Source organism: Chlamydotis macqueenii, chromosome 2 (assembly GCF_036417535.1).
Source record: "Chlamydotis macqueenii isolate bChlMac1 chromosome 2, bChlMac1.mat, whole genome shotgun sequence".
Classification (NCBI taxonomy): domain Eukaryota; kingdom Metazoa; phylum Chordata; class Aves; order Otidiformes; family Otididae; genus Chlamydotis; species Chlamydotis macqueenii.
The window spans coordinates 106,782,928-106,807,718 of NC_141557.1; the positions used below are offsets into that span (position 1 = coordinate 106,782,928).

At 41.0% G+C, this 24,791-nt stretch overlaps 1 protein-coding gene across 8 annotated transcripts; it reads right to left on the reverse strand.

Annotated features, from left to right (window-relative positions):
- Positions 1–4,802: 4,802 nt before the first annotated feature.
- RNMT (RNA guanine-7 methyltransferase) lies at positions 4,803–24,181 on the reverse strand. Of its 8 annotated transcripts, XR_015257666.1 has the most exons (12): positions 23,508–23,637; positions 21,598–21,874; positions 19,408–19,540; positions 17,817–17,939; positions 16,669–16,784; positions 14,190–14,371; positions 13,424–13,588; positions 12,207–12,324; positions 11,371–11,518; positions 10,770–10,871; positions 8,302–8,335; positions 6,525–6,627 (listed from the first exon to the last, which is right to left on the reverse strand). XR_015257666.1 is itself a non-coding variant. In XM_086740571.1 (11 exons), the coding sequence occupies exons 2-11, from the start codon at positions 21,829–21,831 to the stop codon at positions 6,590–6,592; spliced, it is 1,245 nt and encodes a 414-aa protein (XP_086596697.1). In that variant the 5' UTR covers positions 21,832–21,874; positions 23,508–23,637; the 3' UTR covers positions 6,448–6,589. The 8 variants fall into 8 exon arrangements, 6 of the variants coding, with proteins under 6 accessions (XP_086596696.1, XP_086596693.1, XP_086596695.1 ...); XM_086740571.1 differs by lacking the exon at positions 11,371–11,518 and having other exon boundaries at positions 6,448–6,627; XR_015257667.1 differs by lacking the exon at positions 8,302–8,335 and having other exon boundaries at positions 6,489–6,627.
- Positions 24,182–24,791: the final 610 nt, after the last annotated feature.

Below are 24,791 nucleotides of genomic sequence, written 5' to 3' on the forward strand. Positions count from 1 at the left end.
TTACAGAAACTTCACCTGAAACAGGTGTTAGACAAATGGTACACTATGTAATCAGCCCCTTGGTTATCACAGCTGGGGTTCCGTGTTTTTGCCAAAAAGTTTCCTGTGGGCTCAGATTCACAGTAGTCAGCCCAGACCCCTCAGTTCCTACAAGGTCCGACAGTCAACACCATTATACTCAAGGTGCAGGGGGCCCTACACACTCTGAAGGCTGCCCAATTTTTCCTCGAGGCTGTTGTTGAGAGGAAGCAGTGATTTGCTCCTAGCTGAAAAAAACCCCATTTAATTGAATCTTTTATGAATTATGCAAGGAAGTCAACAATTTCCAACCCTGTAATTATTGTTATTTGTTCAGCTCACTCACAGCTCTTTCATAAAGAAGCAGGCTTCAGTTCCAGCAGTCTGTTACACAGATGTACACTGGCAGGTGTCAAAAAAGGATTACTTGGACCAAAGAATGATGATTAATTCTGCTACCAGAAAATTACTACTCCACAGAGCAGCTTCCTTGGCCTATAAAACTTAGATATTTAAAAGCTGTATTTTGTACATAAACCAAGGTTGTCTTTGTGTTTATTATTTCATAGAATCATAGAATGGTTAGGGTTGGAAGGGACCTTTAAAGGCCATCTAGTCCAACCACCCTGCAAGGAGCAGGGACATCTCCAACCAGATCAGGTTGCTCAGAGCCCCATCCAGCCTGGCCTTGAATGTTTCCAGGGATGGGGCATCCGCCACCTCTCTGGGCAACCTGTTCCAGTGTTCCACCACCTTCATTGTAAAAAAATGTCTTCCTTATATCAAGTCTAAATGTACCCTCTTTTAGTTTAACATCATTACCCTTGTTCTATCACAACAGGCCGTGCTAAAGAGTTTCTCCCCATCTTTCTTATAAGCCCCCTTGAGGTACTGGAAGGCTCCTGTAAGGTCTCCCTGGAGCCTTCTCTTCTCCAGGCTGAACAGCCCCAACTCTCTCAGCCTGTCCTCATAGAAGAGGTGCTCTAGCCCTCTGATCATCTTTGTGGCCCTGCTCTGGACATGCTCCAAGATGTATTTTTTTACTAGTTTTAAACCAACAGAGACTACTCTTGTGCCTAAAGTAAGAATAATTCCTTCACTGTCAAGTTAGAAGAAGTGAGTGCAAACTGAGAAGGAAGCTGTTACAGGTTGGGAGCTAGTAAATAATAAGTTGAGTAGTCTTATTCCAAGACTGTGAAAAAAGCCATAAAAATTAAGAAGATGGCTCCGGAAAATGTGAACACTGTTACTCAGAATCCCATGGTGATGTTCATTCAATTTCTAAAAGTAGTAAATTTCCAGTTTAATCACAATTAGTAATTAATTAAGGCTGAGCAAAAGCATAGCCTTCTATCAGACTCTGTCAGAAACACAACTTGTATGAATTAAGACAAGACGGTAAGACTCAGAGAGAGCACAACTCTTAGGAAGCTGCCTACTGAAAAAATATGGCCTATGAACTGAAAGTACATCCTTTCCTTGGGCTTCAACTATTTACAGCACACATCAGTCAGACCTTAAATGTTTGAACACCTTACCCTGAAAGTGAATTTCAGCTGCTGGGAGACACATTAAGCAAATAAAAAGACAAAAATATTGAGAATAAGCTTTAATAAAATGAAGAAAGAATGACAGTTTCCATCAAAATGGCATTTATGCACCACTGGAAAACCTTTAACTTACAAAAATCTGATTTATCAGATTAGCTTTGTTCTTCCTTACATCTGTTCTCAAAGTAACAGAAACATTCAAGGCAGTACATAAATCTGTGACGGTGAGGTAGTAAAGGGATATGCTATAAGGGAGGTTAAGGGAAAGCCATTTCACCAGCACTAGCACGTCCATGTAAAATGCCACACATGGAAGCTGCAAAAAAACTAAACTATATTAACAGGTTTTAGTTCAGTACGCAGTATCCATAATGTCATCAGCACAAGGATTCAGATTTCAGACTTTTTCTTTAAATCTCAAATGAGATTTTCTTGTTCAAAAACCACTCAAACACTTCTCTCCATGTCTTTCAGCACTTAAATGACCTGATTTTTGTTCTTCACCCTTCTGAAAAATCAGGATGCTTATTTGCATTCACAAGTAACAACACAGATGTCCCTTCCCTCACTTCCATACAGAGGCTCTCATTTGCAGTGTACAAGGAACACCGGGGACTGAGATTACAAGACTGCTGTTAATCCTACTTGATATTAGACAAGCCATTTCTCCTCCAAGAAGCATTATTACTTTAGCCATAAGTGGATTGCAGAAGTGGATTTATTATCAGCCCCTTGATTACTCTGCAGATGTTTTAAATTTCTTGCTACCCAGTTTAATGTTCCCTAAATTAACTGTTTTCAAAGACTTTACAAACACAGTTTAGCAATTAGAATACAGCATATAATTACTCTTTTTAATAAAAATAGATATTAGGAGAGAGAGTGCTTTATTAAATAGACTATGACTCAAAAGGAAAACACTTTTAGTCAAAGGACTGAGATGTTCATTATGTAAATTAAACTATTCAAATGTTGTAACAGGAGTACGTGTAAGATTTGCAACAAGTCAATCAAATACATCCTACCAGGCAACACGCCTCTTTAAGCATCTGCTTAAAACTTAAGCACACAACACAGCACAGGTTTAAGTGCTTTGCAGCAGTTTCTACCACACTGGTGTGTAATTCGCAAAAGAAAACTCATTCAATATAGCACTGATACAACGGTGATGTACTGAAGCATGGCACATTTCCTGCACAAATACAATATTTCATTTTGTTGTTTTTGCTGTAAGGTTGCAGAATATCCTAAACCCCGCAAGGAACAATTATCTGTACTAATAGTGCTTGGGCAACCTCAGCTACAGATAAGGAAACCAAATACACAGCTCCTTCTTTCAAAAGCAAAGAAAGATGGGAGAAAAAAAGCTAGGACAAATTGCCACTGGCAGCTAAATACCTTTTTTTTTTCTACAAGTCTTCCATTCTTACCTCAGCAAATGCATCTTTCATGAGCACTGAATCCATCTTAAATAGAAAGGGCTGGTGTTTGATTTCACTTTTCATCATCACAAAATTAAACACATAAAGCATTGTACTTTTAAACATATTAACCAATTAGTTAAAACGGGATTTTCATACACCCACTTTCATGGCAAGCTACGGTGTTTCCTGAGGCAAGGAATCTATTGAACACAAGTGCAAAAGTTTTTTCAGCAGTGCTGGCTCTCCACAGCACCTACCTGCTGAGCAACTGGGTTCTACCACAGTTCTCAACCACCTCCCATCACAGAAGGAATGAGAAGAAAAAGGTTGCACCTCTTCTAGCTCCTGTTCCCAACTCGTATGTCTCTACACGTAGGTGAGAGGCGATAAACTGAACTACGAAGTTAAGTTACCATTTCTCATCTGAATTCCTTGGTCCATCCAGAGGGACCTTGACAGGCTGGAGAGGTGGGCCTGTGCCAGCCTCATGAAGTTCAACCAGGCCAAGTGCAAGGTCCTGCACCTGGGTCAGGGCAATCCCAGGCACAAATACAGGCTGGGCGGAGAATGGTTTGAGAGCAGTCCTGAGGAGAAGGACTTGGGAGTGCTGGTCGACTAGAAGCTCAGCGTGAACCGGTAGTGCGCTCTTGCAGCCCAGAAGGCCAACCGCATCCTGGGCTGCATCAAGAGGAGCACGGCCAGCAGGTCGAGGGAGGTGATTCTCCCCCTCTACTCTGCCCTGGTGAGACCCCACCTGGAGTACTGTGTCCAGTTCTGGAGCCCCCAACATCAGAAGGACATGGACCAGTTGGAGAAGGTCCAGAGGAGGGCCACGAAGATGATCAGAGGGCTGGAGCACCTTTCCTATGAGAACAGGCTGAGAGAGTTGGGGCTGTTCAGCCTGGAGAAGAGGAGGCTCTGGGGAGACCTGATAGCGGTCTTCCAGTGCCTCAAGGGGGCCTACAGAAAAGATGGGGAGAGGCTGTTCAGTAGGGCCTGTTGTGATAGGACGAGGGGTAATGGTTTTAAAATAGAGGGAGGTAGATTTAGATTGGATATTAGGAAAAAATTTTTACAATGCGAGTTGTAGAACACTGGAACAGGTTGCCCAGAGAGGTGGTGGATGCCCCATCCCTGGAAACGTTCAAGGCCAGGCTGGATGAGGCTCTGAGCAACCTCATCTAGTCAGGGATGTCCCTGCTCCTTGCAGGGTGGTTGGACTAGATGACCTTTGAAAGTCCCTTCCAACTCTAACCATTCTATGATTCTATAATTAGCAGTGTATCCCAGTGGTCAATATTGTGTCCAATCTTGTTCAAAATCCCGGAGCATCTCTCATAGGCAATGTTGGGATTGGAGCATCTCTTATTATGAGGACATGCTGAGAGAGCTGGGGCTGTTTAGCCTGGAGAAGAGAAGGCTCCGGGGGATCTTATCAACATATACAAATACATGAAGGGAAGGTATAAAGATAGAGCCAGAATCTTTTCAGCGGTGCCCAGTGACAGGACCAGAAGCAACGGGCACACACTAAAACACAGGAGACTTCCTCTAAACACCAGGAAACATTTTTTTTTTACTGGGAGGGTGACCGAGCACTGGCACAGGTTGGCCAGAGAGGTTGTGAAGTCTCTGTCCTTGAAGATACTCAAAAGCCCTCTGGACATGGCCCTGGGCAACTGGCTGTAGGTGAACATGCTTGAGCAGCGGTGTTGAACCAAATGATGTCCAGAGGGTCCCTTCCAACCTCAATCATTATGTGATTCTGTGATTTGTTGAAATTTGCTTAAAAAAAGGAAAGACACTCCACTGTATTTCCCCTCTTTTTATTATTCTGATTTCTTCCAAAAATAGCATAACAGTGTACTTTCAAATTAAAGAAATCTAACAAAATTAGCTTTGACATACACAAATTTCAGTGAAACACTTCAGCACTTCTTAAGTGACAGAATTTTTCAGCTAGTTTCATGAGTACTAATTCTAGCCAACAAGAAAGTCTTGTTTTCTAATTTCAGCAGCAGAACTGGCTGCCATTCTACTGCTTTGGTGAAGGTTTTAGGTGTTCTTCTATACAATAAACAAACAAACAAAAAAATCAGGAGTCATGGAGGAAAGAGTATGACTGAATTACAGGGGGAAGGCAATGCAACTATAAACTCAAGGAATTTGAATGCTTAACTCTGTAACAGAAATGTTTTTTCCTAGGTTTATTATAATTTTTCAAAATACTCATGTACCATCAACATTTCATTGTTTCATCTCTATGTAAACCATACTAGCCAACAGCAGCAAACAGCTACTGTTAGCCCAAGAAGGGAGAGAAAAAAACATAAAGTACCCACGCCCTCTCAGTAGTGGGTGGCTACAAGCATGTGGAAAGCGGAGCAAACACTGTGTCAGAAATCCCTAAGCCAGCTCTAAGAGCCTGACAGGCAGTTAAGATGGTAGTCAGGCACAGTTCTGCCTATTGATATCGTTAGGTTACATTCCCAAACAAAATATTTGGCTCTAATTTGGGGATTGTTATCCACATGCATGGAGTGTGTACACACAGAGCTCTCCCTCCCAGAGCAAATTTCTTGTATCCTCAAATGTTACACAGGCTCCCCTTTCAGTTCCTGATCCAGTACGTAATCATGTTCCTAATGCCTTAAGGACTGCAATGAGGTCCCCATCACCACCAATAGCTCATCCTTCCGCCAAGCTCATTCAGAATTTTACGAAACAAGTAAGAAACACATCCTAAGATCTGTCTAGTACATTTCAGGAGACATTAAAACCACCAAAAAGTCAGGAGAGTCTTTAATACAATAGAAAATGTTCAGTAATCTAAGTTCAGCAGCTGTTATTGATTACCACAGTCATATTTGGAAAAATGAGACAGAGATTTAAAACTTTAGAAATTCAGTTCTTTCAGAGCTGTTTTGTACAGAACAAATTCATTTAATCTTGAAAGCACCAGGAAGTGACACAACATATCAGCAAGCACAAAAAACAAGAACATCAGGGGACTTTACCATGTAAACTACATCTTGAATACCACTAAGGTAGATTTACACTGCAGGCTTGAGCACAGCACAGAGGTACTCATACTGACTCAGATATTATGTGCCACTTAGCTCTGCATGCAATGTAGACATACCCTATATGTCTGAATATATCTCATTATGAATTAACTGAGCCCTGCAGTACAATATTTAGGCCCTCATTCTGCGCCACCAAAGTCAACAGTCATTTTTCCATCAACTTCAGAAAGTGCAGGGTCAGGCTTGTAATCACAAACATACTTCTACTAACAAAACATTTGTTTCTAACATAAAGTTGTGTCAAGTTCAAACATGAGTTTTGAGAGCATGCAGATTGCTTACAAATGCTTAAAAAGACTGGTTCAGAATCTTTCTTATATATACACACACAAGTCCATCTGTCACAGACAGGCAATGTAACTCAGAGTCATGAGCTTGCTCTAGTTTTTGGTAGTGTCCTGCACACTTCTGATAATTAAAAAATAAAAAAATAGTTGCAACAATGGATTTCTGACCATTCCAACTTGCACATGGATATGATCTCTTCTTGCTGCATCCAGTATGTGAAGTTTCACAGTTGCTTCTCAAATGCAAATACCAAGTAAATACCTAAAAAAGAAAATGGAGTATTTAAAGTTTCAGCTTCCTCTGCCACTCAGTTAAGTTTTCAAAATGTAAACAGGTTGACACTTTGCCCAAATAAACTGTTAGTAATTACTGAAATTATAAAAACTGCTGCGGTTTCCCAAGGAATAACTCTATTCCAGTATGATTTTAGACATGTTTTCACAATATATAGTTAAGAATGCACAAAAGCAAAATATTTTAAATGCTGCTGATATGGTTAATGCAACACTAACTTCAGTTAACGATATTACTGAAGTGTGAATGTAATTGATAAATTACTATGCCATACTACACATAATTAACATTCACTGGTGCATAAAAGTCATATGCAACCAAGTTTAAAGACTCCTTCATACCCCCCAGTAATAGACAATTAGGGGTGAAATTATCAACTTCATTATTAATTAATGAACAAAATTATTAATTTTGCTCTTTTAAAATATCACAGACAAAGAAGAAATGTTTACAGACGCCAGATGGCATTTTCTCAACTCCAGAACAGTATGATTCTAGAAATGGATAGTCATACAGTTGACACCAGCACCCTCGGGAAACACTTACTCAGCATATAACCAATGCCAGCTATGTCAGATGTTCTTAAGCTTCATACCAGACAGATAAGTTAAACCAGTTTCTCGAGACCATGAGTCTAATTACACATTTGTGGATTTCTACTTGAACTCAAGTTTTATTTTAATGGATGAGCTGCCATAGCTACATTGCAAATCTTTCAAGATACGCCTATCATACATTCTTCAGCAATAAAGCAAAGTGAAGTTCCACGTAACGAGCAAGCTGTGCTTATACCCTAACTATCAGAAGCTCTGTACTCCAAATCTCTCTGAAAAAAAAGAGACTGCTTGGAAAATACAGTCATCACTGAACTTTTAAAGGTATAAAAAGCCCCCCTCAATTAGACCAGTAGTTTACTATTGACAGTACTTCTACACTGCTGGAATTAAGGTCTACCTTATGATTCGCATCTTAAAAATGAGATAATAATGTACAAAAGCAAACAGCTTAACTAAAAATTTTTTTCATTTGTAACTTGAACAGCATTTTTCATTTGTTTTGAAACCACTAACGCAACCAGTATAACAGTCTGCAAAAATGCAAATGCTGGTTGGCTGCAGTTACACAGAATTAAGTAACAATCTCTCCAAGAATCAATTTTTATCCCTGGAATTCCTAGTTACTTCTATCTGAGTTAATAAAAATCAATACTGGAAAAACCCAATGTCAAGAGTGAGCACATGCTCATGAAATTTCAAAACATATTTAACAAACGCATTGTCCTTTTCAATGTCTCATCATTTTGTAAAACATTCAAATACCTCTTTCCAACCTATGCTTTAATTGCTTCTTCCTGAAACATGCATCACTACAGGCAAAGAGTAAAGCTTCAACGTCTGTCTTCCCAAAACAGATTGGTATTATTTTTTGATTAATCTGTGTCCCAACTGAGCGTGTTTTCTAGTTGATTGGTAACAGTATAACATCCAAGTGTACCAAACAGAAGTATAGCATTTAATCCTCTAACACTAGCAAGTAAAATCTTGTTAAATTTAAAATTTTGATTTTCTTCCATAACCAGACTATTTAACACACTTTCCACAGCAGTCATTCAGTCAATATGGTTTTAAAAAAAATACTTACTTGTTGCTTCCCATTCAGATTTACTCAAAGTTCCCTAGAAAGGGACAAAAAACCAAAAAGTTTAAACAAAAAAAAAAAAAAAAAAATAAGGAAACGATAAAACACCAATTTAACTCAGGATTATCCATCTTTCACAGACCAACTTCTAACCACCCACACCGGCTGGCTATTTAGGGACGAGAAGAGCATTACTGTAGGCCACAGATACAACTCCAATAACTAGGATGGTAGGGAACAGGAACACCCCAGATAACACACCTAAATTACACAGGTATAGGAGAACAGGCCAACGGTCCGTTGAGCTGGATGCTTCCACAATGCAGAGCACGCTGGGTCCATCACCACACAACAGTGTGACCTGACCTGGCTCAAGCTGCTCTCCAGCCAAAGATGCTCAACACTTGTGTAGAAAGGCCCCATATTACAGTGCTGCCACCTTCCCGGGGAATACTGCCTCCCTCCACCTAACACCTCCCTGCAGCCCATAAAAGTTCTATTTGCAGATCAACTCCCAACTGAGCTCCTACACTGTGAAAAAACAGCCTGCTTTGCAGGCTAGGAAACCTACTCCGAGCTCAGTCTTTCAGATGAAAGCAGGGCAACTGCACAACTAAAAAGCTGCTGCCTTTTACCCTACCAATTAAGAAGCATGAGGCAAAAACAAGCTGCTTTTCTGCTCTGCCCACTCCATCCCCACCCTGTGAGTCCTCACTGGGAGTATGATTTAACCCATATGCTACCCACTGACCAATCCTGACCAAATGATTAATCTTTTAAAATGTTAGTGAAAAAAAAGCTTATTCAAACAGATTTCTTTTCTGCCAGTACCTGGCAAAAGAGGTCTTTGGTCTGATTCTACCATTCTCATGTTCTTAAGCTTATTTCTTAAAAGAAACAATTTTCTTTTTAAAATTTTTAGATTTCAAATAAAGAGAGCAAGTCTCTTTCCCTCTTGATGTAAGATTTTTACATATACAGTAAAAGGAATAAATCTTCAAGAATTCAGAATGTGAACAGCAGATAAACCCATGATTTAAAGAAGAAAAATCCAAGCAGAAAAACTTGAAGTTTACCAGCCTCATGCTATATCCACAACAATGAAACAGGATGCCATCTACCAGTAATCACATATTATTTTACTAAAACTACAATAGTTTACTCAAACTAGTCTCCAGTTTTGGTTCTCTCTCACAGAGCCTCAATGCATAAAAAAAAAGACCCGAAGTTCAGACTGAAAGAGCCAACATTGCTTATCAAGGACCAAGCTTCTCCTAGGTTTCCGTCCAGCCTAACTCCCCAGACGCAGAGACAGAAGAAAACACACAGCTATATGCTACCCTGAATAGCTAGCCTGGCCACAGATGGAGAGAAAATAGCCAAATGGCAGCAGCTCCTGGGGAAAAACAACTACAGACATTGCCTGTCTTCCTGCTCACCTCCCAGGAACAGCAGCTGTGCAGGCTGCTGTCCATCACACCCCCAACTTGAGACCAACACAGAAGAACAAAAGGGGACCAGTTGCAGACAACTCCAGCATTGTCATGTACTGCTAGGACAATGGAAGAAAGAAGATCCCTTTATAAAAACATGAGAAAAACAGCAAGCTCAGAATGGCAGCATATGTATTAGAAGACAGGACTAGAAGCAGAAAAAACATACTTAATAGGATCACTGATCTAAAATCTAATCTGACCTCCATTAAAGATAGTTCCATATTCTTTTATTTCTGAAGTCATAAATCAAGCTGCCAAACAAGGAGAAACGCAGAAAAACGTATGACAGGATAGCAGACTAAATTTTGTACAAGGTAAGATTAGGATGATCACAAAGTTTCTTTTCATTCCAGAATGTGAACAGAGTATCATATTTAATAAGATTGAGGACAGAAATGTATGGATTTTGGTTTATGCATATAGGACTAGTCTAATTCTAGAAGCTCTGTTAAAAAAAAAAAGACAGCACAGCAGATTTTTAAAAGTAGCATTTACAGAACTTCATTAAAATTGGCTGAGAAAGGAGTTGGATCTTCTTCACTCAAAAAGACATTAGAAAAAAAATGTTTAAGATTTCAAATACAGATAGTATCATGAAGAAAGTTTTCAACTCTCCTGTCAGAGGATTAAAAGAAGAAATCTAAAGCTTTAAATTGGTAGTGTGAAGATACAGAAAAATAAGAAAATTCTTCAAATTAAGAAAAATTATGTTAGAACAGCTGCCAAGGAAGATGGCAGAATACCCCTTCCATTTTGCATTGTTACAAATTTCTTAATAACTACCAAATTAAGTGAATTTGATTCTTGGAGTAGCTGCAAGCTACTCTTAGCCCTGCAGCTCTATGATTTTTCACATGCACAGAGTCATTTGTACCAACTTCACTGTAGGTGAAATGAAGAAGGCACCACATATCCAAAAGATCAGGACCTCAGTTTTAGACACCGTTTGCTCTAGTGAAGTAAGAAGGAACTTACCAATGGCAACCTTGCCTTGCCATCTTTGATGAACTCTTTTGCATGCTCATAATCCTCAGGTTTATCAGAAACAAGCCTGGAATCACCAAATGTGGAATATGGCTGGAGAACATGGAAAAAAAAAAAAAAAGGGAAAAGATATTAATTGCCAGAGTAAGATACATTAATCACATAAAAAGAGTTTGTCACAACATACCTCAGCACAGAGGTCAGTATTTATTAAGAGGATCTAAAATTTAGCTCTCCTTTACAGCACCTACAAGATCAGGTCTGATATTCCCTATTTTTCAGAAAATCTGACACATAGCATTTATATATTAAATTTTACCCTTATGTCTCCAAAACAGGGGAAACAGAATAACTACAAAAATTATTCTCCGTGTACATGTCATTATGAATATTACCTAGATACACCCTCTCCTAGAACAGCAACTGAACAAACCAGCATCTCTTAAGCAGAAGTACTAAGAAATGAGCAACTGCAAGATTTCAAGCACAATGCTTAAAATGCTGCAGGAGACTCTCCTGCAGCCTCTGGAGAAGACCATGGCGATGCAGGTTGTCCCCCTGCAGCCCATGGAAGACTGGAGCAGATACCCACACTGCAGCTTGTGGAGGATTCCCATGCCATAGTAGGTGGACATGTCCTGAAGGAAGCTGCAGTCTGTGGAGAGCCCACACAGGAGCAAGCTGCTGGTAAGAGCAGTGGCCTGTGAAGAGGAGCAGGTTTTCTGGCAGGAGCTGCAACCCTGTGAGGAATGAACCCACACTGGCACAGTATGCTTTCGAAGGACTGTAACCCATGGAGAGAACCCACACTGGAACAGTTTGTGAAGGACTGCATCCCACGGGAGGGGCCCATGCTGGAGCAGGACAAAAGTGTGAGGAGAAAGGGGTGGCAGAGAAAGTGTTATGGACTGCCCACAACCTCCATTGCACACAGCCCTGTGTTGCTGAGTGGAGAGAGGCGGTAGAAAGGTAAGGAGTGAAGCTGAGCCTGGGAACAAGCAGAGGGTGCAGCAGAACTGTTTTTAGATTTGTCTTTGTTCCTCACCATCCTACTTTCTTCTTTTTTTTTTTTTGTAGCAAATTAAATTAATTTTCTCCAAGTTTAGTCTGTTTTGCCCATGATGGTAATTGCAAAGCAATCTCCCTGTCTTTATCTTGACGCACTTTTTTTTGTTTGTTTGTTTGTTTTTCTTATTTTCTGCCCCCATCCTGTTGTGAAGAGGGAACGACAGAGCAGGTTGGTGGGTATCTGGCAGCTAGTCAAGGTCAATCCACTACAGTGTCACTTTCAGCCACAGAAGTTTAGTTTTTCTATTGATAGCCCTTAACTAATCACACAATGTTCAGAACAGGAATTTCAATTATTGCACAAATAATTAACAAGATGTAAAATACTATTTAAATTAAATAAGTTAACTCCATGTTTACCTCCAAAGCCTGCATTCTCCTTAACAGCATTTTATGCTCCTCATTCTTGATTTTTTCTTCATAGAATTCCCGAAATGTCATTTTGTAGACTAATTTCATACCATGCTTCCTTGCCATTCTGTCAAAACAATAAGCTTAATTAGGGAAGCCACAAAATTATTATAGTTCTATTTTCAAACGAACAATTTTAAGCCACAGTGACATCTTATGGTATACACCAGGATTACACTCTTTCTAGAATTCACTTTTTTTTTAAGTAAAGACATTTAGATGAAAAAAAAACTACACTACCACCACAAACTGTACTTTTTTTTTAATTGGGACAACAAAAATCTACACAGAAGTCACTTACAAACATTTTAACAAAAAACCCTCTCTTCTCCCAACACAAAGAAGTAAGTTTCATTTGAACTTCCAGATAGCCTAGGCTATTTTCTCTGCGGTATCATCACCCTGCCACATCAGATATTCTGGATATATTCAGAGAACCTCTTTCTACTAGATTTAGTGCCTTACATCTCAATTATATGTAGACATTGTGGTCATACAACACTGCAGTTACAGGTGTCAGTGACAGATGCTGATATTTTTCATAGAGAACTACAAATCAAGTGTGTGGAAATATACAGGTTTGAAGGGTAAGATTAATATTGTTTAACAACCACACTGAGCTTGAAAGGCAGGAAAAACCCTGACATAGAAACATTTCTCCGTACCTCAGGAGACAGACTGGGAAAGGCAAATCTGAATTCACACAGAGGTAACAGCAAAAATTAAAGAAGATTTAGAGGAAAAAAAAAAAAAAAAAGTTGTAGGAAAAATCCTACGAACATCCAAAGAAAGTTGAAGAAGACAAGAAAGAGGCACCATGATGAAGATGATATACAAGAAGGCTTGCTGAAGGACTAAAGAAAGGTAGAATGAAACTCCCCAAAAAGCTAAGATTAAGGAAGAAAAATTTGACGGCACTAAAGGTTTGTTGATAGACCCAACATATCAGATACAGAGGTTCCTGTGTGAGACTTAGTTTAAGCCTTCACAGCTCCTGACCAAAAGCATCTTCAACTGAGTGCAATGGAGAGATTACAGCTGTGGATGCAAATGCAAGAAACCTCTTCATTTAGAGCAACAACATAAAATGAAGAACACACAAGCTAAACAAACGCATATTAAGTTTCACAGCTTTCATTGTATAATGAATTCAAAATTTAACTTACTCTTCCAGTAATGGAAAGTAAACCAAGAACTCAGGGACATCAACCACTTCTTCTAAGTGGAAATCATACTTGCAGCCAAACAGGGGATATTCGCCCTTCTTTTCAAATTTTACGTTGTACACCTCATTCCCAAATGAATTTGTTTCTGAAGCTTCAAGTCGCTTTCTACAAAATAAGATATAAACAAAAATTAATTGACCAGTTTTTAATTTAACAGGCAGAGAAAACTATGTGTAAGAGGCCTGAAAGTGTTTCTCCCAGCACTAGAGAATTCAGCGATCTCTGTAGTTTCCCACTTCCCTTATCAAACAAAGCAATGAAACAATGAAATGAAGCAGCATACTAGGTTTTAATAGCTTATCATCCCTATACAACAAACCAAATACTAAATGGATTTAGAAAACTGACCTTTAGCCCAGACCCAGTCCACATGGACAAGTCAGGCTTCTTGGAACAACCACAGCAAAATCCTGACAGTTACTCCTCAGGCTGTGGCTATTTTACCACCATTTAAGTCGCTACAGAGGGTTTATGTGTTAAGATCTATGCTCTGTACCAGAAGAGCCATGGGTGCAAGAGACAAGGATTACTACAGATTTACCGTTTGAGTCAAGTTCATGAGTTAGATTTTCCTGACTAGAATCCCAAATTGTCTCAAAAAACTTGCTTTTGTTTGCGGAAACATAACAGAGCACTGTAAGAATGACTATCACTTAACAATGCTTCACAGACTTTTGAAAGACTAATAGAGTATAAAAGTACTTACACAAGTTCAAAGCTATTTGGAGTTGTGCCAATGAAATACCCTCCAGGAGAGAGGTTCCCACAAGCATTTTTAAGCATCATGTCAGCCTGCTCATATGTCTCAAATGAGTAATGGTAAACAAATTGACAGCTGCAAATGTCAAAGCGCATATCTGGATCACTGTATTTGGAAGACAAGAGATCCTGAAATAAATTGAAAAGAAAAAAAAATGGTAACAAAAGCTACAGAAACAAGCTTGATTCACTTAAATCTTCCAACACAATAGGCTACTTCCACAATTCTTTGAAGTTTTTCCTTTCACCCTCGACTCCTTCACAAGAACAAGATGAAAAAGGTAAGAGTAAGAAAAAGTTCTCTGCTACACAAAAAACCATACATAACATTTGGGAACAACAAGAACACACATACACATTTCAAAGTTATCATGTCCTCAGATTATTTTCATGTTGTCAAGTAAAATCACTACACCTGAAACGCCAAAACCCAAGGTTAGTCACCTAATAGTTTCTAGAAATTTTTTGCTGTTGAGGGTTTACAACAGGCCACCATTTAGCTGAAAAAATTATTATAATAAAATGAATTTTCAGTTTACTAAGTCCCTGCAACAAGAACTGACCCTTTAAACAAGTAATTGAGAGGAGGAGAGGTTGTTTTAAATACGATAAATTGCCTGTCCACCAAGCTGTATTTGTCTGTATTCTCACACAGGTACGTACATGTGTGCCAACATACTGCTCCCCACTCCAGACCAAGTAACCAGTAACTCTGAAGAACTTGGAGCCCTTCAAATTTGTTAGGTTAAAGCTTGCCACATTTTGACCCCGTACTCAAGAGTTCTTCTTGGTTAGGCTTCTTTTATACAATACTAGTAGCCACCATAAATAACACAGGAGCACACAGGTTCTCCCCAAGGCCCATCATATGCTTTCTGTACTAAAATACTTCATACTTAACAATTCGACCTGAGTTTCTCTTCTCTCCCAAACTTCCCATCCACCCACTCACTCCCAGTCTGTACCAATTCATGCTACATACTGACAACGTTCTGTATTTGGCAAGACCAAAATGGACACTTCATATACCCGTAGTAATTTTAGCTGTTCACGTACTCCCACTCTGTATTTTGAGAGAGAGAGAGATCCAGGAAACTGAGAAACAGTGGTGGGCGGAGCTGGGCAAGCTGTGAGAACGAGATTTTGCATTAAACACAACATAGATGATAGAAACACAAAGTCAGGGAGATGAACATTTGTGTGCACAGACAGACAGAACAGTGTGTGCAACAGAAGATACATGTGCACGTAAGACTGAGCTGTAATAGTAACATGAAAATACCCCTCTCTCTCCCAGCCAAGGCTCTCTCCTCTCTCCCCTGACCGTAATTCTGAGCTGAGAGAGATGACCTGGAACCTGCAACACACTGTATTCCTCAGAAGAAGGGGAGGCAACCAAGAATTCAAGAGAACAACCCTTACTGTAAGGCTGGGAAGAACAGTTTCAGCCTTTCCACAGATATGCTGGAAACAGGTAGGCTCTGTCCCTTACCCTGCATCAGCAAGGCACTCTAACCCTGCATTTCTAGGAAGCAAAAGCAGTGACAGTTACAAAACCATCTCCTAAGCCTCAGTGTTCAATATCATCTCCAGACAGTCTAAGAAACCTGCTCTATCACACAAGTTCTGAAGGTATGTATTACAGTACCTCAAAGTAACCTTCCAGTACCTCAAGGGGGCCTACAAGATGAGGAGAGGCTGTTCAGTAGGGCCTGTTGCGACAGGACGAGGGGTAATGGTTTTAAAATAGAGGGAGGTAGATTTAGATTGGATATTAGGAAAATATTTTTTAAACTGACGTTGTAGAACACTGGAACAGGTTGCCCAGAGAGGTGGTGGAAGCCCCATCCCTGGAAACGTTCAAGGCCAGGCTGGATGAGGCTCTGAGCAACCTGATCTGGTTGGGGATGTCCCTGCTCCTTGCAGGGGGGTTGGACTAGATGACCTTTGACGGTCTCTTCCAAACCTAACCATTCTATGATTCTATAGTAATTAAGATGCTGCTAGGAAAAAAAAAAAAAATACCAGGATAAGCAAAATGTACAAGTTGAATCAGAAAATATCCCTTATTCATTCCAGCATAAAAACACATTCACCAAGATAGTTTCCAACATCCCATGCTGGCTCCTGGAGCTCCAGAAATAAGCAGTCATTCCCTTCCCCTTGTCAAGTGAAAGAAACTCAAAGCACCAGATTTATTATCCAAAAAAAAGACATTCTGGCTTCAATAATGTTAAACTGTAAAACAGTAACGGAATGCATTTAAATGCGTCACAGTAACCTCTATTGTTGTACTATCAGGAGAATCAACCATCTGATCTTAAAAATATATATGCCCTAATATTACAGTACTAGCATCACTTCCTATACTTGCTTAACATAAAACCATTAAATCTGCAAAACATGATAATGCATAGGAACTGTACCTTGGTACTATCTGCTTGTATAAATTCTGCATCAAAAATACGTTCATTATAACGACATCGGGCTTTCATGTCTTCATATCGTTGTTTGCACTGTTGCACAGAAATGTCAGCAATATCTATACAGAGAGAGAGAATTTTTTTTAAAGGCGTGTAAACTGCTCCCCAGACAAGAAAACTGGAATGATTACTGGAAAACAGCAGATCCACTATGGCAGGCATAACGTCTAGCATGCATTAGCTAAACTAGCTCGCCTTCCAGAGTTTCTCCAACAGTACTGAAAGCTCTTCATCTTCTTATAAATATACAAGATGTTCAAATGCAATTATTTGTTATATATGTTGATATATTGCATCGTGGCAATTTTTTAATTTTGGTTTTAGGACTCTTCCTCTCTCAGACACAGAGTTTTACTGAATAATACTAAAAACAACAATACAGAATAAATTTACATAAGAACTTTGTGAGCAAATACATTAACTGCATTTGAAAGACAGCCAACTGAAAAAGAAAGGCAAGAAAGAATTGTAAAATGCAGAATACTCAGAATAATTCCCACTAAAGGAATTTTATGAAATTTTTGTATCTGTTAAATCTGAACTTAAGTCATGCTTCCTCTCATAATCCCTGGCACGCTTTTTGGGAGAAGGAAAGATAGTATCTCCTTCCCAACATCTAAGCAAACTATTTAAATGAGAAATTATTTAATCAGACCATTTTTTGTCAAACCACTTTCTCTGATTTTTTAAAAATGTAACTCTTACATGCATATTTTCAGAACAGTTAAAAACACTGCAAGAGATGAGATATGCGAGAAAATACATAAAATATAAAATGACACTCTTTTCCTGAGTGTTAAACTTTGCCTAAGACAATCTGTGGTAATTATGCATTTCTTTATTGACAGTAGTTTTTATTTATGAGTTGAACTGAAAGCTCATTACAGAGAAAATCAGTGGTTCTTCTATTTATGCTACCAATCAACTTGATGTCTTCAGGTTAAAAGACAAACAACAACTTTTTGACAGAAGGTATATCATTGCATTCTTGGGCTTACTAAAAAAAGGAAATAATAAAAGACTGAGGATGTGCTTGTTTTTCCCATAAAACACTTGTGTACTTTTCCTGGAAAGTTATTGTGTCTTCTTACCAGTACAGACAAGTTTTTTAATTCTGCCTTTTTTCCATTTCAGTAAGTCTCCACCTTTGCCACATCCTAGATCCAAAACAGTTATATCACTCTTTTTCCGTCGTACCCGGTCTATAAATTCACCTAGAAAAATAAAAAGAGAGAATGCTTATAAAGGCCTCCCCAATTCACTTGTATTGTACAGAGATCCCTAAAGGACCAAAAGGCTTTGTGAATTTGAGAACATCTCACAACTTACTTTGCCTGTAAGCCTTCTTAACATTACAGACTTAAATCTCTTTTTCTAGAAACCACAAATGATGAAAGCAACCACAAACTTCTAAAACTACAGAGAAGATAATGAGTGTCTTCTGTGCTTAATGTGCTTTGTATGTAACGTGACTGGAGCTCCTAACTATTTCCCTGGCAAAGACAAAAGTGCATATCACTAAAGAACCACTCTGTGTGTGAGTGGGGAAACAGGGTTCCCTTTCATTACCATTATAATGAAGGCAGATGTTATTTGAAAGTATGGGAAAGCCCTTTGCAAAGAGTAAAAGCCAATTAAATGCATCAGCCACAACTTTTCCTTGTGGTCACGTTACAAAAAAGCATGATGCTCTCCACTCACTCTCCTAGGTCTTGCAATAACACTAGCTTGTTTGCTGTCTTTTTAACCAACACATACCGATTTCATTTTCTCTTCTATCTCCACCCTGTCTAGGTTATCTCTGATCTGACTGATGTTGGCATATCAGCATGGTAGCAACTTTTCTTCACAGTAAGAGATGTGAAATATGTTTCGATACAACTCCTATAACATCCCACTATTGAAATTCATCATGACTGAAAGGCTTCAACACAGGCTCCAGGAACAGCTTTATATAAACTGAAATATTGCTTCTAACTGCTCTGACAGAACACAGCAAACAGCAGCATGCTAAGACAAATGGTGCCAATATCTCCTGGTTTGGATCTCTCCATGAATCTGTGGTGCTCTGCTGGTAATTCTCTTCTTTGTTTGGAGATATCTGATGCTTTTGTTACCTCACTTTGGAATTAAGTTGTGGGATAGCAGACTTTGCTTTTTATAAAAAGCTGCTCATTCTTAAATAACTACATCCTCCAGTTTTTAATCTTTTTAAACTGCTGACTATGGGTAATACAGAAAATATTTACATGTTCAAGTTTCCTATAGAATTGCTTAATCTAGACCTGAGGACAGACTGCTTTGGGAAAATGGCTACGCAATTACTTAAGACAGATAACAAGAACAGCTCATTCTAACAAGAACAGATAGATTCTTTATGATTTAAAGCTGTACCTTTCTCTTTAAAAATGGCATGAAGAAGAAAACTTTCCAGTATGAACTTTTCCTATTTTTCAGACCAGCTGATCTTTAAAACTTTACCATATATTTTGCACTTCAACGATATAAAAATTATCACAAAGATGAAAAATAAATACAGATATTTCATTACACTTGAAAATCTTACTGTATATTATGAGACAAAGTGCCATAATCAACACCAGAAAACAAAAAAAGTTACACTTTGATACAAAAATTAGTCACATTTTATTAAAGTCTAAGCAATCAACTAAGGAACCTTACCAATGAGGACACTCTTTGTCCAGTTATTAAAGTTTCGGAGGTAGAATATGCGAGACTGGCTACGTTTTTCCAATCCAACTTCTTGAAGTTCATTATAATGTGCAGCTACAGCTTGCCCATGGCCTGTCTCACTCTGTAGAAATGAGGGAAGGAACAGACTAAAGCAGTGAATTCGTTTTATTACTTTTTCATTTAATCAAAAGACCTGTGTTGTCTATGAGCATTTAAGAAAGTAAACAAGTAATACTATGAAAAGCATCATCATCATATATATAAAAACATTTCTGATACCTGACCTGGTACTGACATCAGTACTTCAATTATCAGAGAGACAACTCTCTTAAAAACTTAATCCTCTTTTCAGTTGGTCCAGGTAATTTCCGAGGGATGATGCCTAGCATCTTTCCTTCACAGAAATACTTAACTCTCAGTTCTTTAATACTCTCACCACTCTCAAAGAATCAGTTTAATTCCCCTTAAGCATGGGACTGAAGAAGAGGATGTTCCTTCTTGAGGAACTTTAAGCTTCTTCAAAAATCTTGTTTCAGAAATTCAATGTTTACATCTAACAGAAGTGTACAAACTGCCAATTCAACCAAAATGCAACTGGCTGGTGTCACATAAAGCCCGAGGTGGATGATCCCACTGACCGAGCTTTAAACAGACCACGGTAAGGAAACATGAGTAACGACTTGACAACGTATCCCATTGAATGCTTAACAGTTAGCCGTAGAAATGTCTCCGGTTTAGCCTTAACTGTCAATACTCCAAGAGATTTCTGTCTCATGCGAGAGAGAGAAGCAGTCTACATCCAGAGGTTATGCTCCTAACATTTCTTCATCTTGAAAATAATCTTCAATTAGATACATAAAATTAAAACAAATTATAAATAAAACACAAACTAACAGAACATGGAGAACAAACACAAATTGTGCGGCACAGAAGTGTCTGAAATAACAGCACAAACAGTTAAAACCCACAAACGTGCTACAAAGCCCCAGACAGTATGAATTCAAATAGCAATTAAAAGCATTCCCAACACTTGACTGCACAAGTCAACATCCTGACATCTTATTATTCAAACAGCAGCTCCCCAAAGGAAAAGAAGCTTTGACTGACTTCAATATACTACATGAATTCTTCAGTGTTCATATAATTTTGGTAACCTTCAGAATTAACACCGACATACTTGTCTGGAATCACTATGACTCCATCATGTTTACTACCACACTCAGCTGATTAATACTAACAAATATTTTGACCATTTCTAGTCTTTTTTAGAGTAAGCACAGATGGCTCCCCGAATGGCCACTGAAGGTGATGTAAGCTAGAACGGCTGACTTTGACAAGTGTGGGGGACATATTCGTACAATTCATTAACACATCTCAGCTGCCGCAAGCACAGTTGCAAACAGCCATCAGCAATAAGATCTAGAGGCTAGCAGCTGCGTTCAGTGTAATCGCCTCCCTTAAGCTATGCAAAACCAATGTACTTCTTGTCCATCTAAACCTTACCCCAGAACTACCTTATTAAAAAGATGAAAGGGTTAATAATGTTTCTACCACAACAAAGGGCACCCTTTATTTTACCAGACTGCTTAGCCATAAATTAGCATCCTGGAAAAATTACGAACAGAGAAACAAAGCATTAGGTCAAAGACATTTTCAAATTATACCGGATATCACAAAATTAGACTGGATATTACAGCATCAGTTTCTACAAGCTCACACATAATAAAGGACAGTGTCATATAAAACATTACTCTTTTCACCCTCTCAGTTCTGCTGTTCTGCTACTTTTGCAGTGTTAAAAAAAAAAAAATCCGTAAACCTTTCAGTACTTCACTCTGCTAACAAATCATACTGAAATTGTATCACAGAGGATGCAGTTTGTAGAGTTTTCTAAATTATACAGTACTTTATTGAGGAAATTAAAGGACAAAATTATCTTACGGAAGAACCTCCCATACACTCAAAACTATACTAACACATAGGATAACAACATACAAAACATACGAATTCAAGATACAGGACTTGGACTAACGTCAGTAAACGCTACACTACACTACCAGATCGCTACCATCCTTTCATGCTGGTTCACACACATTTAGCATAAATACTTTCCATCTTTTCTTGAGCTAAGGCTTTGAAACAAGGATGTGGACAGAGCTGAAACTAAATGATACTCACTACTTTCTTAGGAGGTCCATCTTCAGGATCTAAATTCTTCCTTTTTGCACTGCCATCCTGATTACCACTATCAACTTCCTTTTCATTTCCAGTGGAGTGCACTGTACCTGAAGTTGAACTATCACCTTCACAACCAATATCTGAACCTGCCTCTAAAGTACAAGGTGTTTTCTCCACTTCTTCATCCAAACTCTTCTCTACTTCCTGTTCTTCTGTCTTGGTTAAATCAGCCATTTTTGACAGGTTAATTTCCTTGTCCGTTGATCAGAATGGAAATCTATAGAGGGGAGGAAAAAAAAAAAACAAACCACCAGCTATGGTTATGACTTTCAATTATAATACCGGCACTATCAAAAAAATAACATGCCTTTGCCCTAGACAACATATAGACTTCAAATCTGACTAGTTATTTAATAAAGACAGCACAATAAAATACATGGAATTTCAAAGTACTCTCATTACTATAAGATCAAATTAAGATAAATCTTTATTCTTCATGTCTGAGTCTTTCTTAGCTGCCTTTATTGATTCAACTGCAATATGTCACTGAATCTGTAACCTCCCTCTCCACAAAAAGTAACCCACAAATCACTTTATGTTTAGAAACGCGAGCAGAGTCCCTCAAACTAGTAAACTCATTATTTAATCTCATATGTTTTCAAAGGGATGTCCTCAAGCAAAAAAATCAAGGTGGTTTCTAAGAGCAAATTTTTGTAACAGTTGTGGATTTTCAAGTTTGCCAAGAACACCCACTATGCCTCAAGCTTCACTAATACTGGGCATCTTCAGCTGTAACTGCATTTCCGTACCTCCACTTCACAAACAGATACGCAGTCTGTAGGACTGCAAACCACTGCTACAAAGCCCATTTAGTCTCCAGCGCATCCCAGCCTTCTTTACACCACCAACAGGAAGCGGGGCAGCTACTCTTTAAAAAGGCATAGGAGAGGATGATTTGGCAACTCCTTTTCTAAAACAGCAGCCTGCTTCAGTCTAACAAAAAGCACGCATACTCCGCTGTATCCAGGCTTAAGTCTCCTAACAAGGGCCAAAACGCATGCATTAAGTGGACCACTCCACAGAGACTCCAGAACAGCTTTCCTCCAAACAGATGGCCTCAAAGTATTACTTATGGAAATACTTTTTCCACTACAGTGCGGCGTCTAACTCACGCTGCCAAATAAGTACACCCTTTCTTTCTTCACCTGGCTGTTCCAGCAAATTCACCAAGTGCTTTTCAGGCCTAAATTTAAAAATTATCATAATTTTGTAACCAGTGACAGCAACCAAGTGCCGACGGGGCGGCTCCTTCAGAAGAAAAGGCGGAAAACTCCAAACGCCGGGGGAGCGGGGGACGGGACGGGACGGGACGGGACGGGACAGGACTGCGCTCGCGGCCCAGGAAGAAGCGACAGACGCGGCAGCCCCTCCCCCGAGCCACCCCGTTAACGGCCAGGGCCCCGAGGACTTTCAGCTGCGTCACAGGGGGCTGCACGGAAGGAGAGAGAGAGAGAAGGAAAAAGGAAGGATGGAAGCGCGGCCCGAAGCCGGCGAGCACGGACCCTCCTGCGGGGCGCTCCCGCGGGCAGGCCCCGGTTTCCGAGGGACCCAGGCGCCCGCCGAGGCCCAGCCCCCCTCAGCAACGAACAAAGCGCGCGCCGCCGCACCACCGCCACCCAGCAGCCCCGGCGCGGCCGCAGCCGATTGGCGACGGACGGTGCCGCAGCGCAGCCTCCCGCGCGCACCGCCCCCGCCTCAGGCCCCGCCCACCCCGGCTGCCCGCGAGGACGAGGGCCTAGGGCCCGCCTCCCGCGCGCGGCGGGGCGCGCCCCGCGCCGCCCGCCCAGCTCTGGGCCCTGCGCCTCGCGCCGCCGTCACCGGGCCGCCCGGGAGGGGCGCGCGGCACTCACCCAGCCCAGCACTCCGCCATCCTGTTTGTGGAAGTGACGCCACCTCAGCGGCACGCCAACGGTGTTGGCGTCACGTCCGGGGGAGGCGGAGGGAACGCGGCGCTGCGCTCGCGTAAAACGTGACGGGGCTCTGCCGCTGGGCTCAGCCGGCTGGAGGTGAGGACTACGAGCCCCAGAAGGCCGCGCGGCGGGGTGGGGTCCGTGCGCCTGCGCAGTGGGGCCCCGCCGGGCCTCAAGGTGATGGTGGGGACGGGCGCTGCTGCACGTTGCCCTGCCGCGCGCGCGGGGCGGGTAAGGGGGAGGTGACGGGAGTGGCGCGCGTGGCAGCGGCCGTTGGTCAACCGCCGCCCAGTGAGTCCCTATGGCTCGGGGCCCGTGAGGAGGAGCCGTGGCTTGGCCACAAGGTACCCGCTGCTTGGTGGGGGCCGAGGGGGAGGGACAGCCCCTCGGGAGCCGGCGAAGCGAAGGAACGTGCGGGTGCCTCCCGGAGCGGAGCTCCCCTTGGTGGGCGGCGGCGGGGAGGGAGCGCGGTCGGTGGCCCGCAGGGGGGCGGCGGCTGGTGGGGAGCGGCGGGCGCCCATCAGGTTCCCGCGCCGCGCACGGGTGGCCCCCACTCCCGTTTTTGGCGTGGTAGCCCCAGGGGGTAAGGCTTACAGACGTGCGGCCACCGGTGGCCGGGAGGACGGGCTGCTCAGAGGCGCTGGGGCCGCATGCCTGCTCGGAGCTCCCTGCTTCTTTCCGGGCCGCTTTCTCTTTTGCGAAACTCCGCGGCCGTTTTGGCTGGCATGAAAAATGTCGCCCAGCGGTCCCTGACAGTTGTGCCGTTAAAGGGCCCTGGTTAGGTTATGCTCCTTAGGGTGTTTCTTCCCCGAGACCACCGGTTCTGCGCGCGTCTTGGCTTTTCTAGGCTACTTAAAGTGCCTGTACAGATACCTTCTTGCCTAATAAACGTTTCGCACGTTTTCTGATGACTCGCATGTGGCACGTGACAAATGCGAGCAAAGGGCTGGCTTCCCTCAGTAGCAGAATCTCAAAACTGAGACATCTGATTTTTTTTTTTTTATCCTCTTAGCTGTTCACTAGTAAAATGATGTTTTCTTGCTCATCTTAGGCTTTCAGTGCTTTTTTTCTCTTGCATTTTGTATGAGGTAGCTTTGGAGGCCTCTGAATCCATAGGAGGCAGTGGCTGGCTGAACAAGATGCAACCCTCTTTGCAAATTGCACAGAGTTATGGTTCTCATTAGTAATCTGCTTCTGGTAATTAACTGTGGGAGTTATTCAGAG